Below are 17,028 nucleotides of genomic sequence, written 5' to 3'. Positions count from 1 at the left end.
ACTACATGTTTGTCTGACCAACTGCAAGTTTGTCCAACCAGCTGCAAGTTTGTTAGGAAATTTGGTCTGTCACTTGAAAATTCTTTGTCATAAGCCATGCTATAGAGCTTCAGCTACAAATGAATTACCCAGTAGAGAGTTCAGCTACAAACAAGTTACCCTGTATAGAATTCAGAACAAGTCACCCAGTAGAGAGAGAGAGAGAGAGAGAGAGAGCAAAGAAAATAAACCAATTTTTGAGAGAGAGAAGCTAAGAAAATACCATATTTACTTGATTAAATTCTGCACCTTCAGTAATTATAGCCACACTTGAGTGGTGCCACAGTGGATTTTGAAAATGAACCGTTTTTGAGCATCGAGTGGTGGTCAAATTTGAATAACCGCCGCATCGATTTTTAGAACTAAGGTAATAAACACCACGGCATTTAACCAAGTAAATATGCTAAGCCAATTTTTGAGGATTTGTGTCTCAAGAACACATTAAGCATTTTTGGACTACTGAAGGTGGGCATTTCCTCATCAAAAATTAATATTGTTTCGTAAAGGTAACACAGAGCTACTGTATGTGCAGCACTGTATGTGAAAAAAGCTATTGTTCTTCCTGTTAATGATACACTGTAGCAGCACACTGGCTTCTTGGCCGCACAACACACTACCATGCGTCTTGATATGTAACTCTCCTAGGAATCAAAGCATTACAACATTATTGCATGTATGTAGCTACCAGCACAGGTACATATATCTGTTCATATATCTGTTCAGAGTGTACGTATATGCTTACCACTAGAAATTAGCTGGAAAGATGTGTCATGTATTTAATGTCAGGGGATGTATTGATAATAAGAAATACAACAATACTGACACCTATATGCATTGTTTTATTTATTTATTTATTTATTATTACTGGGCAGGAAGCTCTGCTGATGTTCCCAGATTTTTAATTTGCTTAAATCCTTTATCCAGCATTCTATAGTTATAATAATTAAGCTCCAAGTGGTTTTTGATTGCTACACTGTACACTTGCCATTAAAGTATGTAAATTTAAGTGTCTTTGCCAAAATTTTAGGCTATGTATAGCAACAGTTATGTATCCCATGTAAAAACCTGTACAGCATTTAGAAAAATCTACATAAATATATGTGATTTCAAAGATTTGCCACATACCTAGAAAAGACAAAAAATGCTTTATGCTTCATTTTTTTTGCATGAAGTCATCTATGTACGTGCATCCATACCTTGAATCTTCTAGCTCTGAAACTGATTCACAAAAGCTCACAGCTGGATGCAGGACACATGCTTTAAGGCTGTGGGATCTAAAATGTTTAAAAAGAGTAACCGTCATTGTGGAACACTATATTGGCATCAATATACATACGTATGTATATACGTATGTATATACGTACGTATGTACAGTGAAACCTCACTTAGTGGCCACCTCAGTAATGAGGCCACCTCATTATAGTGGCCTGGTCCAGCAAGTCCAAACGTATTTTCCATTATGTTACCTTTATTTAATTTTGTTAATAGGGCCACCTCATTATAAAAGCCAGTGGCCACATACCACTGGACCAAACTGGTAAAACTAATACAATGTTCCCTCAGTAAAGAGACCAGCTGAGCAGGCAGTCAAGGTATCACTGCAAAAGTTGCTGCTCTTAAGTGCACATTTTAACTACTGAAAGCGGTACCCATTATTCTGGCAGTATACTTCATGCTTTTCCAGCCATTATGTCTCAAGTATTGCTGGAATAATTGGTACGTACATCATATGCTCCTACCTTTCTCTGTGATAAACTCTACATAGTGTGTTTAGTTAGATCAATTGTATACTGATGTTACAGTTGCTGGTTTGTTGAAAACCTCAATAATAAGGCCATTTTGTTTTATGGCTGCATTAATAAGGTTTTCGGTAATAGGGCCACCTCAGTAATAGGGCCACTTATCATGGGTCCCATAGGTGGCCCTATTAACGAGGTTTCACTGTATATACATATGTAGACAATAATGCAACGTGTATATTCCATATTTGTGACCGGGCCTGCAAAAATAGGGCATGTGGGCACATGATTTTTGCCTACTTTTTCAAAGTTTCATCACTCATAACTTTTTGTGCTATTATGCTATAGCATTGCAATTTTCAGGTCTTTGTCCGTATTTAATTGGGATCATGATGCAAGTTACAGAATGGAAATATACTTTTCCAATATTGAGATTTTACCTGTAGAGTGATAGGGTGTAGTTTGTGCCCACATGCCCTATTTTCGCAGGCCCAGTCACATTTTGTATGCATGGTTTAGTCTTCATACGTTTTCAACATATACTTTCAGTATTATCAAATCAAGATACATTTTCAACGTATACTTTCAGTATTATCAAATCAAGACGCATAATAGTGTGTCATGTAGCCAAGTACAGCCAGTGCGGGCGTGCGACAAATAAGTGTTGTTATGATGGTGTATATATTGCACATGCGTAAAAGGCATTAATTAGAAAAGTGGTAATTAAGAGATTGCGATACGCGTGCTGGCGATTGATCCATTGCTTCACCATCAATCCTGTCTTGTAACAAGTGTGTGCTTGTCCGGGAGAGAGAACTACTGTATGACACCTTGAACTTTCGTCGTCGTAGTGGAGAAGTCACTGCGGAGGTCATCCCGCCTAAGCTCAAAGTCCTTAGTACCGGGTTAATGGTACCGAAACAGGTATGACTTTTATTGTTGAGCCGCTTTTGTGTCTTTTCTCTTTGTGCTAGGCTAGTTGTTCGTTGCCTGGCAGTAGACAGTGATCTTTGTGTATGGCATGGTAGCCTTATGGTGAGCAACAATTGGAATAATTTCTGTGGATTGTATTGTGTGGTGAATATTATTGTTATTGGACTCTCACTTCGTGGATTGTTTTGTGGACTATCATCACGAATTGTTGGAATGTCGTTCAGTATTGATGCCTTCGTATCTACCCCTATGTTGAATGAAATAGCCATGCTGAAGAAATCAGAACTAGTAGTGCTGGCAAACCACTATAAACTAGAGATTATTGGTACGATGAGAAAGGGAGATGTGCGGAAACTTGTCAGTAATCATTTAGTTGATGAAAACATTGTGTTAGACGATGAAGAGACCGTTGAAGGAGTTAGCGACCCAGTGGAATTGAAGCATTTAGAATTACAAGAAAAGGAAAAAGAGCGTGAGGCACAATTCAGAATGAAAGAACTTGAGATTAAGGAGCGAGAAATTGCTGTACAATTGAAGGTTAAGTAATTAGAACTTGCTAGTGCTGCAAAACCACCCAGTGAAATTTGACATGATAAGACACATAAGATTTGTCCCTCCTTTTCAGGAAACAGAACCAGACAAGTATTTCCTGCATTTTGAAAAGGTCGCAACAAGTTTAGAATGGCCTAAGGAAGTCTGGATCTTGTTGCTGCAAAGCACATTAGTTGGTAAAGCTCGGGAGGTGTATTCAACTCTATCCGTAGATCAAAGCTCTGTTTATAACACAGTAAAGACAGCCATCCTGAAGGAATATGAACTAGTACCAGAGGCATATCGCCAAAAGTTTCGATCCACTAAGAAGGGTACAACACAGGCGTATTTAAAATTTGTTCGGGAGAAGCAGACCTTGTTTGACCGATAGTGTGCCTCAAAAGAAATAAATGGTGACTTCAAAAAACTCAGGCAACTCATCCTAGTAGAAGATTTTAAGAACTGTCTTCCTGCAGAGATAAAAACATATCTAGATTAGCAGAAGGTGAATAACTTGCATCAAGCTGCAACAAAGGCTGATGATTATGCATTGACACATGGAGGTAGTTTTATCAAGCCTGACGTCCGTTCAGACCCTGTTTTTAAAACTTCAGGAACAGTGAAGCATGATCACGGTAGTGGAACAGGTCCACAGATTCCTCATGATAGGGGAACACCCAGGTTTCCATCTGGTCCCACATGTTTTTATTGTAAGCGGAAGGGACATGTCAAGGCTGAATGACCTGCCCTTGAGAGGAAAAGCAGTAAGATTCGTGCCAATTCTGTTGTGACCCCCCAGAAGCCAGAGGATGCTTGAATAGATCTAAGGTCAGAGAAGATACTAGTGGAATACGAGCCTTTTGTATCACAGGGAACAGTATCCCTTATTGGCTCGTTGGAGGAGAGTCCAGTGATAATATTACGAGATACAGGAGCCTCGTAATCTCTTATACTAGCAGATGTACTGCCATTTTCTGAGGAGTCAGCTCCAGGAACTAGTCTGTTGCTGCAAGGGGTGGAACTAGGTTCTATGAATGTACCCCTGCACCAGCTATTTTTGAGATGTAACTTGGCGAATGGCCCAGTGGTAATAGGAGTAATGCCCTCCCTGCCTGTTAGAGGAATCACTGTCCTTTTAAGGAATGATGTAGCTGGAGGAAGGGTAGTAGAAAACCCTCAAGTGTCTGAAGTACCACAGATGAACTGTAGTGAGGAGGGTACGGGGACACAGATGCCAGAGTTTTTCCTGCTTGTGCGGTCACACGGGCTATGGCGAGAGCTAGATCATCTTCCAATTCCTCAGTTGAACAGAGTGAAAGCCAAGATGCTATACAGAATTTGTATGTGGACAATCAGCAGCTGAATTTAACAGAAACTTTTCTCTGTGGAGACTCGTTTCTTAGTTCTTCCACTTCTCCAGCAGAGCAGCAGGTAATTGAGTTAGATGTTAACCATGCTTTGTCTCAACAGAATCTCATCAAGGAACAGGAGAGTGATTCTGAGCTACAGTCACTTGGTCAGTATGCTGTTAGTGAGAAGGAAGCTGATATAGTACCGAATTACTACTTCTGGAAAGAAGGTGTGCTTATGAGGAAGTGGAGGTCACCAGAGGTTCCTGCTAGTGTTGGATGCAAGGCTTTGTACCAGATTGTTCTCCCACAGAAGTATCGCAGTACTGTACTGAGTCTGGCACATGAAACTCCTATGGCTGATCATTTAGGTGTCAAGAAACTTATTATATAAAGTGTTAAATCACTACTATTGGCCTAGAGCTCACAGAGATGTGAAGAGCTTCATTCGTGCATGCCATGTGTGTCAGATGGTGGGAAAACCCAATCAGAAGTGACCGGTAGCTCCTCTGAAGCCCATCCCAGTGTTAGGTGAGCCATTTTCACATGTACTTATAGATGGTGTTTTGACCACTTCCCAAGTCTAAGAGTGGTAACCAGTTTATCCTCACCATAATTTGTGCAGCTACCCATTTCCCAGAGGCTATTCCTCTCCACACCATTAGGACACCAAACATAGTGAAGGCTTGGTTAAGTTTTTTACACTGGTGGGGCTTCCTTGGTCAGTTCAGGGTTCTAATTTCATGTCTGGGGTATTTCAAGTGGTCATGTTTCAACTTGGTATCAAGCAAATGAAGTCAACTGCATACCATCCTCAATCACAGGGTGCATTAGAAAGATTTCACCAGACGTTGAAAAGCATGTTGAGGGTTACTGTTTACAAAAGAAGAATAGAGTGGGACGAAGGCATTCCACTCTTTCTGTTTGCTGTACATGAGTCTGTACAGGAATCGTTGGGGTTTAGTCCTTTCGAATTAGTGTTTGGTCATACTCCACGTGGCCCATTGAAACTCCTCAAGGAAGTGTGGTTAACCGAGGACTCGTCAGATGGCATCCTCACACATGTTTCAGATGTACGAGACAGACTGTGTAGGGCTAATGACTTAGTGCAACAGAAGCTGAAGGAGAGCCAGGGAAAGATGAAGACATGGTATGACAGAAAGGCTAGAGTACGGACATTTCACCCTGGTGACAAGGTGTTGGTGTTGCTGCCTATCCATGCTAGTCCCCTCCAAGCTCGGTACTGTGGACCATATACAATGGAGAAGAAAACCAGTGATGTTGATTATGTTATTAATACTCCAGATAGAAGGAAGTTGAAATGACTTTGCCACATCAACATGTTGAAGTCTTACCATGGTAAGGATACTGCAAAACTGTAACTAATGTAACCACTATGAGCAGTCACCCTCCTGATGATGGAATTACACCTAGTGCTGTGGAGAAGGGTATGAGGCTGCACAACTCTAACATCAAGTGACAAGTTGAAACATCTCCCAGAGAATGAGAGGATTGTAATCAAGAGGAGTTCTCCGATTTGTTTCCTGATGTTCCACGGCTGCCTGTCATGATGTTGGTGTCGGTGATGCTCGCCCTGTAAAACAGCACCCTTACCGAGTAAATCATGTCAAGTTAGCTGCTTTGAGAACTGAAGTGGAATATATGTTACGTAATGGCATCATTGAACAGAGTCAGAGTCAATGGAGCTCCCCTTGTGTTCTGGTTCCCAAGCCAGATGGTACCTTTAGATATTGTACCAATTTTGAAAGAGTCAGTGCTATGACCAGATCTGATTCCTATCCGGTTCCTAGAGTAGACGACTGTATAGATCAAATAGGCCATTTACAGTATATTAGTAAGTTTGATTTGTTAAAAGGCTATTGGCAAGTGCCTTTAACTGAGCAGGCAAGAGAGATCTCGGCTTTTGTGACACCAGACGGACTGTATCAATACACTGTAATGTCCTTTGGGATGAAAAACACCCCAGCTACTTACCAGAGAATGATAAATAAAGTTGTTTCAGGTCTGAAAGGGTGTGGTGCATATATAGATGATCTGGTAGTATACAGTGACAATAGGGAACAGCACCTTGTACAGTTCCGTGATCTGTTGTGCTGCCTACGTAATGCTAAATTAACTGTGAATCTAGTAAAAAGTGAATTCTGTTGTGCACATGTGTTTTTAGGCTATGTTGTAGGTCAAGGCCAGGTTGCTCCTGTTGCAGCTAAGGTTGAAGCTATTCAAAGCTACCCAGTACCTAGTGATAAGAGAGATTCCTGGGAATGGCAGGATACTATAAGAAATTTTGTCATAACTTTGCCACGATAGCTTCACTGCTCACAGCACTTCTTCAGAAGAAGTGGAAGTTTGTTTGGACACCAGCTTGCCAGAGTGCTTTTGACCAGATTAAGTCAGTGTTGTTGTTAGCACCAGTGTTGGTCGCACCAGATTTCAGTAAGCCATTCAAGTTGTTTGTGGATGCCTGTGACATTGGAGTGGGTGGTGTCTTACTACAAGAAGACTTACAAGGGATTGATCACCCTGTATGTTATTTTCGAAAAAGTTCGATGTTCATCAATGTAACTATTCAAGAGACTTTAGCTTTACTACTTCCACTGCAGCACTTTGATATTTATCTACGTCCTACAGTAGTTCCTGTTCAAGTGTACATGGATCACAATCCTTTAGTGTTCGTCAGCAAGATGAGGAATAGCAATCAGAGATTGCTTCAGTGGAGCCTAACCCTTCAAGAGTATGACATTGAAATACACCATGTTAGAGGACGAGACAGTGTGCTGGCAGATGCATTGTCTAGAGCTATGTGAATTTTTTTCTTCTCCTGTTTGGTTTGATGATTTCGTTTTTCTTTTGTTAATAACAATGTCATTTTGGAGATGTATGCATACTTGTAGTTAACTTATATACACCTATGTACTTTTGCCATGTTGTACTTAGCACCCAGGCCTGCTTTGGAGTATACAAATACAAAAGGAGTGATACTGTAGAGTCTGATTATTAAGTGCATGTATACAGTAGGCTGCAAACAAAAGTTTACATTTCGTAATTGTAATTACGCTGTAATAGCATAATTACAAAAGTGTAATTACGAATTATACTCTATTGGTAATTATAAATATATTGTAAATATGGCTGGTGAAAAGCCACTTTTTTGCATAATTATGGATTACGCTCAAAATGTAATTACAGTACAAACATGCGTGATTGCTTAGTAATTACACCGTAATTACAATTATGAAACGTAAACTTTTTTTGCAACCTACTGTATATTAAGCGCATATTAGCTGTTAAGCACATACCCGTTTCTCATACTTAATCATGGTTGATAAGTACATGTGGATGAATACGAAGCTCCAACGTGAGATGAAGTTATGTAAGAGCAGAAATGCTGGAAGTTTGCTAATAGCGTATAGTGCAAAATTTCACGAAGTACAAAGCCAAAATATTTGCCTTTACTATACTTACCAAGTGAAGTGGTCTTCTGTAGCATGCTCCACACGAAGGATTCATTGCATAAAAACTGAACTCAAAATATTGGTACATGTAATGCTGCAATCCACACCACCCTAAGAGAATGAATCAGAGCAAGGTTTATTTATTAGACGCATGCACTTAACAACTATGTGTTAATCACATTATTTTTTCGCAAACTTTATTAGACGTATGCGCCTCACAACCAGACTCTATGGTATCTATGCAAAAATGGCCAAGCTGTGAAAAAGGGTGCACCCCTCAAAAAGCCTAGTTTCATTTGGAGAAGCCAAGTTAATTAACACAAATTCACCTGAATTGCTGTTGTTAATTTGCCATTAACCTACCATCACAGCCATTTCTTGGCTGCCACCTTGGATTTCACATCTTTTTTCGCCCTGGCTTTTTGGGGGGCCACACCCTTTCTTCACAGCTTGGCTGTTTTTGTATAAATATCCATAATATTCATACTCAATTAAAAGTGATTGTATATGTACACGTAACACTTTCACACCTAAAATTGAAGGGAAAAGCCAGTATTGCACTGGTTCTGGAATGTTAACAACCTTTGTCCTCCTTTGTGTCCCATTTCTTTTTGCTTACAGCCCAAGGTGTCAATTCGCAGTAGCACAATGGCTTCCCGGCTACGTTTGTAACAGGAATTGTCCGTATTTTCTGTGGAGACTGGATTGATTGCAGAGGTGCTTCTCCTACTGTTCTTTGCTTGTAATGCTGTGTAACAGGCTGAACAGCAAAGCGTAATGGCCACTTCACTTTCGAGTCAGTAATTGATAATTGGTGTGCACGAATCATCTTTGTTTTTCAAGGTGAGTGGATTGATTGCAGAGACGCTTCTCCTACTGTTCGTCATTTGTAGCACTGTGTAACAAGCTGCGCATAGCTATAAGCGAAGCGTAATGACCACTTCACTCTCCAGTGAGTAATTAATAGTTGGGGTACGCGTTCAGACGAAAACATTAACTCTGGCATTCTTATGATGAGGTATGTGCAGGTTCACTAATCATAATGTTACAAAAATAGTAAACAAACAAATATAAAGAAAAACAAGTTGATGTTGTGCTACTTCTAAACCAGTTACATAGGAATTAATCAACAATGTAATATTGTAGTACTTAAAAGGCTTCTGTTTTGTAATAATGCAGTTATCAGAATTATTAAATATTATAATTTTATAATTGGTGAATTATTTTGTAATTATCTAATTACATTGCTATGCATTACTAAGGAAGTGCTATCCAAACAAACTGCTTATTATGCACGGAAGCATCTTCTCAACTGTTTTATAGTTTTTCTATAGTGCTTTTCCCCCCAAATTCTCTAACCCTCAAGGCTGCCCTTCATTTTCATTCACACATGTAGGGGACATGCCACTTTTGAGTTGAAGAGATGTGCATTTCCTAGTAGCCTGAGAAGTGTGCTACGATGTTTTTCAGTAGTTAAATACCTGCAGAGCACAATGGGAAGGTACGTAGTTCATGAAGTATGTAGAGAGTTGTTACACCCATATTTCAAACTGGCAAAAAGAAACTGCCTCATTGCAAAGCTAAGCTTACACTGTACCTATACATGCTGAAGTTTAATGTGGGCTTCATTTAGTGTTTAATTTTTATAGGCTGACTGTTTTTACCACTAAAAGGATTTGCTCACGTGGGTGTGTTTGGACAAACATAGGTAGATAGATAGGTACACAACACACATTTTTACAACAAAAAAAAATCAATAAACTAGGCGTGTGCCCACAGCCTGTGGGCACATGCCTAGGAATTTTAAGGGATCATTGAAAAAGTAGGGAAACAAGGGAGGTCGCCTGTACACCTGCTGATATACTAGTAAACATTTAATTCCTACTTCAATCTATACCCATGACTGAATCAGGGATTAATTGTCCACTAGTATATCTGCATGCTGGTGTAGGTGACCTCCCGTGTTTCCCTAATTCTTTTATGATCTCTAGTCGAAATAAAAATTCCTATTTTTTATACTTGTTGAAGTTGTCATACAATACAGTAGGAACTGTATATTATGGATCATGGAGGTTTGCACTATTTCACAAAAAACGTTTTAACCAAAAACCAGCCTCACAATACTTTCATGGTGCCTTGGCTATTTTGGTTAGGTAAAATCAAGCCCAAAAGTGTCTTTAGAATGGTTAAAACCTCTTCTGAAAAATTAGTCTAGAATTTTTTTTTATAAATTATTTGGCAGAATTTTCTATTGGCTGACTAACTAACTGTTTGCCTGCCTATCTTCCTGCCTGCCTGCCTGCCTGCCTGCCTGCCTGCCTGCCTGCCTGCCTGCCTGCCTGCCTGCCTGCCTGCCTGCCTGCCTGCCTGCCTGCCTGCCTGCCTGCCTGCCTGCCTGCCTGCCTGCCTGCCTGCCTGCCTGCCTGCCTGCCTGCCTGCCTGCCTGCCTGCCTGCCTGCCTGCCTGCCTGCCTGCCTGCCTGCCTGCCTGCCTGCCTGCCTGCCTGCCTGCCTGCCTGCCTGCCTGCCTGCCTGCCTGCCTGCCTGCCTGCCTGCGTGATGCCTTCAGGCGAGCGTAACTCAGTAATGGCTAAGGATACGAGCTTGATGTTTTCACTGTTAAATGTTAATTTGGCCTGACAGGTGCATTTTGGCATACCACAGTATGTACAATGTACACATTATGGATTTACAGGTACCTTGGTCCTCCTTTGTGTCCTGTTTCTTCTCTGTGACAGTGCAAGGTGTTGATTCGCAGTAGGTAGCGTGTGATGGCTTCCCTACGTTTGTAATGAAAATTGTCTGTATTTTCTGTAATGACTGCAGAAGCGCTTCTCATAATGTTCTTCATTTGCAAACAGGCCGAAAACATAACTGAAAACAAAGTGTAATGTCTACTTCACTTTTCTGTAATTGATAGCTGGGGCGTGTTCAGACGAAAACATCAAGTGTGGTGCCATTTTTTTCTTTTGATGTGGTATTCACCAGTGATATTTATGTTACAAAAATGTAAACAAACAGGTAAAAGAAAAAATTTGGAATTTTAAGTGCCATAAAAATTGGTGAAATGAGAGTTTACCTACACCTGCAGATATACTAGTGGACATGTAATCCCTAATTCAGTAATGGGTATAGGTTAAATGTCCACTAGTGTATCTGCAGGTGTCGGCGACCTCCCTTGTTCACTACTTTTGATGGCTATGATGCTTAATTGAACTTAAAATTCCTACTGCTTGTCATGTTATGGTCAATGCCTCATATACACCTGTATATGTGTGTAAATGTAATCATGTGTCTCTCAATAATTGTTAGTGTCTTGGAGAAGCTTACGTAAGTAAAACAATAAATTTGTTTTCAGATTCCAGGTGACTTTTCATCTTCTTGTTCCAACTGAAGCTTGGAATTGGATTGACTTGTGTCATGTGAGCATTCGCTATGGTTATGATAACACATCACAACCATGGAGTGAGGTACCTCTTACTGAACAGCACCGTGAATGGTACGTACTGTATAGTTATTTAATATGTATGACGTGCATGCAACTCAATATGGTAATCATGCACAAATACTTACCTATTTTTACAGCAATAGTAGATTTCAAACTATTGAGATAAATGCAGTGGCAAAATTTCCACTGCATTTTCTAAATGAGAAGCATCCATACAGATATGTTGTAAAACATCCTGATTACAATCCATGGTTTGAATCATTTTATGACTTTGCAAGTGGAGGTACTCGCTGTTTGGAATTTGATGACCAAGCATCATCAGACATAAGGCCAAGTTAGTTTGATAAATCTGACTGTTATAGATAGTTTTGAGTGTCAAATGCATTATGTAAATAGGCATATGCAGTAATGATTGTTGTTCATATTATACTATACTTAAATAATCTTTTTCCTTTAGAAAAGCTTCATCATGTTTATGATGGTTTTATCTTTCCAACTGAAACGTGGCCAGGCTGGTTTCTTCATTTAATTAAAACACAAAGAATTAACACAAAAAATGCATGGGGATTTGCAATGAACATATTTTTGCAGCGTTTGAGATTAACACAAAAGGAAACAGAAGATTATGACATTGCCAATCTATATGAAGCTGTTTATGGTATTTATTGTCATATAAGGCATAAAAGGTTTGCTGCTAAGGGTAAATTTGTAGTATTTCCTGAAGTTGAGCAACTCAGAAGTGGCATTCAAAAGGTTTGTAGTTTATGTACACATATACATATGTACATACGTATACAGTACAAAACATATGCATGACATTAACTAGTTAACAGCTTACCTTGTGAATGCAGCACTTTTACATGTAATTGAAGTAGGGATCTAAGCAAAGAAAAAAAAGTGAAACAAGGGATATAACTGATGATATCAAGACTCACAGTAGTGAGATATGCAGTTGAGAAACTGCGAAGTACATGCCACAATTAGAACACACATGAAAGTGATCAAATTGCAATGTGCAAACAGACTGAGAGTCTCCTAATATGCGCTAGAATTTACATTACTAGTGCCTTTAATAGCTATCAAATTCAGTGCAAGGATTGCTGTTGTGCACTTGACTGCATTATTAGAGTATTTATGTGACTGCTCTATTAGAGTATTTAATCTTGGTTACCCGCCCACATATAATGAAAAAACCACCTTGCAACAAAATTTTCAGTACCGATTAAGCTTCCTGGAGTTTAACAAGGACAGATTCTATTAGTAACAAGCAGTGCACACCAGAAAACCTAACTCTGAGTGCGATCTTGTATGGCTTCTCGTGCATAATGGCATTTTGGCAAGAAGAAACAGCCCAGCTTGGGTTGTTGACGAATTCTAAAATAGTTTATGGACACGCACAATGATCCATTCAGCAAGCCTTGCTACTTTTTATCCCAGGATTCTCCTTGTAAATTTCGCTATGCCTATGAAAGAATAATAACGTTATGAATAATTATACAACCAAGTACTAAAGATAATATGAAATACGGTTAAAATTATGTCATTAATAATGAATGAATAAATAAATAATGTTTGAGAAAACTATGAGGCCTAGAGACATGAACTAAGTGGGGATAGATTTGCCTGTGAATGAAGGCACATCCGTATAATAAGTACACCTGTTCGTGCTGATGACTTGACCATATGTGTAATCAAGACACACGGTAGTGTGTCGTGCGGCCCAAGAAGCTGGCGCGCCACACCCGTGAGTATATTGACAGGAAGAACGAAAACGTCATTTTCACACATTTGTATCTCGGTGATCACTTATCTGATTGGAACCAAATTTGCTACACAGTTGCCCGCCAGCCAAGGGAGTCTACATTCCAAATTTGAAGGAAATCGCTCCAGCCATTTCCGAGATACGAGCTGCCAAAGTTTCGTTTTTTTTTCTTCGTTTTTTTTTTCTTCTTCATCTTCTTCGTCTTTTCGCACACTTGCAAAAATTGCTATAACAAGCAAACGCGTACTCCGATCGCCTTGAAATTTGGCACACAGAAAGGGAGTCCAAAGGCGAATCATAGCATCAAATTTGGTACAAATCCGATGAATGGTTCAGGAGTTATGACCGATTATTCGCGTAAAACAAGATCGATTTGTTGTCACGCCTACAGGGTAAACCGCTTCATGGAATGAGTTGAAAATTGCTATGTAGATGGAGTAACCATCGTAGGAGTGCCTTTTGGTGGTTTGAAAGGAATCGAGATAAAGACCACGGAGATATGACACAAAACCCAACCTGTGTCACAATTACGCGATCGATTTTTATGAATAAAAAAGTATTAGTTTTCACGCCTACTAGGCAAACCGCTTAGAGCAATGAGCTGAAAATCGGTGTATAGCTGGAATAATCTTCATAGAAAGTCCTTGCAGTAGTACAGAAGAATCGGATTACAAACCACTGAGTTATGATTCGAAAGCCAACTCCGTGTAGCAAATGCGAGATCGAGATACTCTAATAGAACAGTCACCCTAATAGAGCATTCGGCTAATTTATTTATTCCATTATAGAATTTTATTACATCAAAAGTTATTCTGTAGGGAGTTCAGCTGCAAACAGTTAATCTTATAGACAGTTCAGCAAGAAGACAGTCACCATGTGGAGAGTTATGCAAATATATCACTATAGAGATTCAGAACATTACAAGTCACACTGAAGAAAGTTCAGCTATAAACAAGTCATGCACTGTGTAGAGAATTCAGCTACAATTAAGTCACTCTCTAGAGAATTCAGTTACACAGAATTCAGCTACACACAAGTCACTGTGGAGAGAGTTCAGCTACAAACAAATTACCCTTTAGAGTGATCAGCTACAAACAAAACACTTTGCAGGGTGTTCAGCTGCAACAAATCAACCTTTAGAGCGATCAGCAATGAACAAATCTACCTGTAGAGAGATAAGCTAGAAACAAATCACCCTGTAGAGAGTTCAGCTACAAAAAATCACCCTGTAGAGACATCAGCTAGAAACTAGACACAATGTAAGGAGTTCAGCTACAAGCAATCACCCTGTAGAGAGTTCAGCTACAAAAAATCACCCTGTAGAGACATCAGCTACAAACTACACACAATGTAAGGAGTTCAGCTACAAATAAATCACCCTGTAGAGAGTTCAGCTAAAACAAATCAACCTGCAGAGAGATCAGCTACAAACAAATCACCTTTTAGATAGTTCAGCTACAAACAAATTACCTTGTAGAGAGATCGGCTACAAACAAATCAACCTGCAGAGAGATCAGCTACACACAATTCAACTTGTATAGAGATCAGCTACAAACAAATCACCCTGTAGAGAGATCAGCTACAAACAAACCAACCTGTAGAGCAATCAGCTAGAAACAAATCACCCTGAAGAGAGGTCAGCTACAAAAAATCACCCTGTAGAGATATCAGCTAGAAACAAATCACCCTGAAGAGAGGTCAGTTACAAAAAATCACCTTGTAGAGAGATCAACTACAAACAAAACACTTTGCAGAGAGCTCAGCTACAAACAAATCAACCTGTAGAGAGATCATCTAGAAACAAATCAACCTGCAGAGTGATCAGCTACAAACAAATCAGCTTGTAGAGAGATCAGTTACACACAAATCAACCTGTAGAGAGATAAGCTAGAAACAAATCATCCTGTAGAGAGTTCAGCTAAAACAAATCAATCTGCAGAGAGATCAGCTACATACAAATCACCATATAGATAGCTCAGCTACAAACAAATTACCTTGTAGAGAGATCGACTACAAACAAATCACCCTGCAGAGAGATCAGCTACACACAAATCAACTTGTATAGAGATCAGCTACAAACAAATCACCCTGTAGAGAGGTCAGCTACAAACTAGACACAAAGTAAGGAGTTCAGCTACAAGCAAATTACCCTGTAGAGAGTTCATCTACAAACAAATCAACCTGTAGAGCAATCAGCTAGAAAAAAATCACCCTGAAGAGAGGTCAGCTACAAGAATCACCCTGTAGAGAGATCAGCTAGAAACAAATCACCCTGTAGAGAGTTCAGCTACAAGCAAAACACCCTGTAGAGAGTTCAGCAACAAAGAAACCACCATGTAGAGAGTTCAGCTGCAAACGAATCACCTTATAGAGAGTTCAGCTATAAAGAAATTACCTTGTAGAGAGATCGGCTACAAATTAATCAACCTGCAGAGAGATCAGCTACACTCAAATCAACTTGTAGAGAGATTAGCTACAAACAAATCACCCTGTAGAGAGATCAGCTAGAAACTAGACACAATGTAAGGAGTTCAGCTACAAGCAAATCACCCTTTAGTGAGTTCAGCTACAAAACAATCAACCTGCAGTGAGATCACCTACAAAAAAGCACCTTGTACAGAGTTAAGCTACAAACAAATTACCTTGTAGAGAGATCGGCTACAAACAAATCAACCTGTAGAAAGATCAGCCACACACAAATCACCCTGTAGAGAGATCAGCTAGAAACTACACACAATGTGAGGGGTTCAGCTACAAGTAAATCACCCTGTAGAGAGTTCAGCTAAAACAAATCAACCTGCAGAGAGATCAGCTACAAATAAATCACCTTATAGACAGTTCAGTTACAAACAAATTACCTTGTAGAGAGATCGGCTACAAATTAATCAACCTGCAGAGAGATCAGCTACACACAAATCAACTTGTAGAGAGATCAGCTACAAACAAATCACCCTGTAGAGAGATCAGCTAGAAACTAGACACAATGCAAGGAGTTCAGCTACAAGCAAAATCACCCTTTAGTGAGTTCAGCTGCAAACAAATCAACCTGCAGTGAGATCACCCACAAAAACGCACTTGTACAGAGTTCAGTTAGAAACAAATTACCCTGTAGAGAGATCAGGTAGAAGAATTCACCTTGTAGAGAGTTCAGCAACAAAGAAACCACCATGTAGAGATTTCAGCTGCAAACAAATCACCCAGTAGAAAGATCAGCTAGAAGAAGTTACCTTGTAGAGAGTTCAGTTACAAAGAAACCATCATATAGAGAGTTCAGCTACAAAGAAATTACCCCATAGAGAGTTCAGCTAGAAGAAGTCACCTTGTAAAGAGTTCAGCTACAAAGAAACCATCATGTACAGAGTTCAGCTACAAAGAAACCACCATGTAGAGTGTTTAGCTGCAAAAAATCACCTGTAGAGAGTTCAGCTAGAAACAAATCACCCTGTAGAGAGATCAGCTAGAAGAGGTCACCTTGTAGAGAGTTCAGCTACAAAGAAACCACCACATAAAGAGTTCAGCTGCAAATAAATCACTTGTAGAGAGTTCAGCTACAAGTAAATCCCCCTGTAGAGGGATCAGCTAGAAGAAGTCACCTTGTAGAGAGTTCAGCTACAAAGAAACCATCATGCAGAGAGTTCAGTTACAAACAAATCACCCTGTAGAGAGATCAGCTAGAAGAATTTACCTTGTAGATAGTTCAGCTACAACAATTCACCCTGTAGAAAGATCAGCTAGAAGAAGTCACCTTGTAGAGT

The 17,028-nt window shown here is 39.7% G+C and overlaps 1 protein-coding gene across 1 annotated transcript in view; it reads left to right on the top strand.

Moving 5' to 3' along the window:
• Positions 1-17,028, top strand: part of LOC136251031 (uncharacterized) — an 84,240-nt gene that overhangs the window by 15,231 nt on the left and 51,981 nt on the right. Inside the window, exons 3-5 of the mRNA XM_066043412.1 lie at positions 11,422-11,562; positions 11,649-11,845; positions 11,969-12,264. Of these exons, the coding sequence (XP_065899484.1) occupies positions 11,422-11,562; positions 11,649-11,845; positions 11,969-12,264 (634 nt within the window). The remainder of the gene's footprint in view (positions 1-11,421; positions 11,563-11,648; positions 11,846-11,968; positions 12,265-17,028) is intronic.

Source organism: Dysidea avara, chromosome 3 (assembly GCF_963678975.1).
Source record: "Dysidea avara chromosome 3, odDysAvar1.4, whole genome shotgun sequence".
Lineage (NCBI taxonomy): Eukaryota > Metazoa > Porifera > Demospongiae > Dictyoceratida > Dysideidae > Dysidea > Dysidea avara.
The sequence above is the reverse complement of the archived record's forward strand: the minus strand, read 5'-3'. Positions and strand labels throughout refer to the sequence as shown.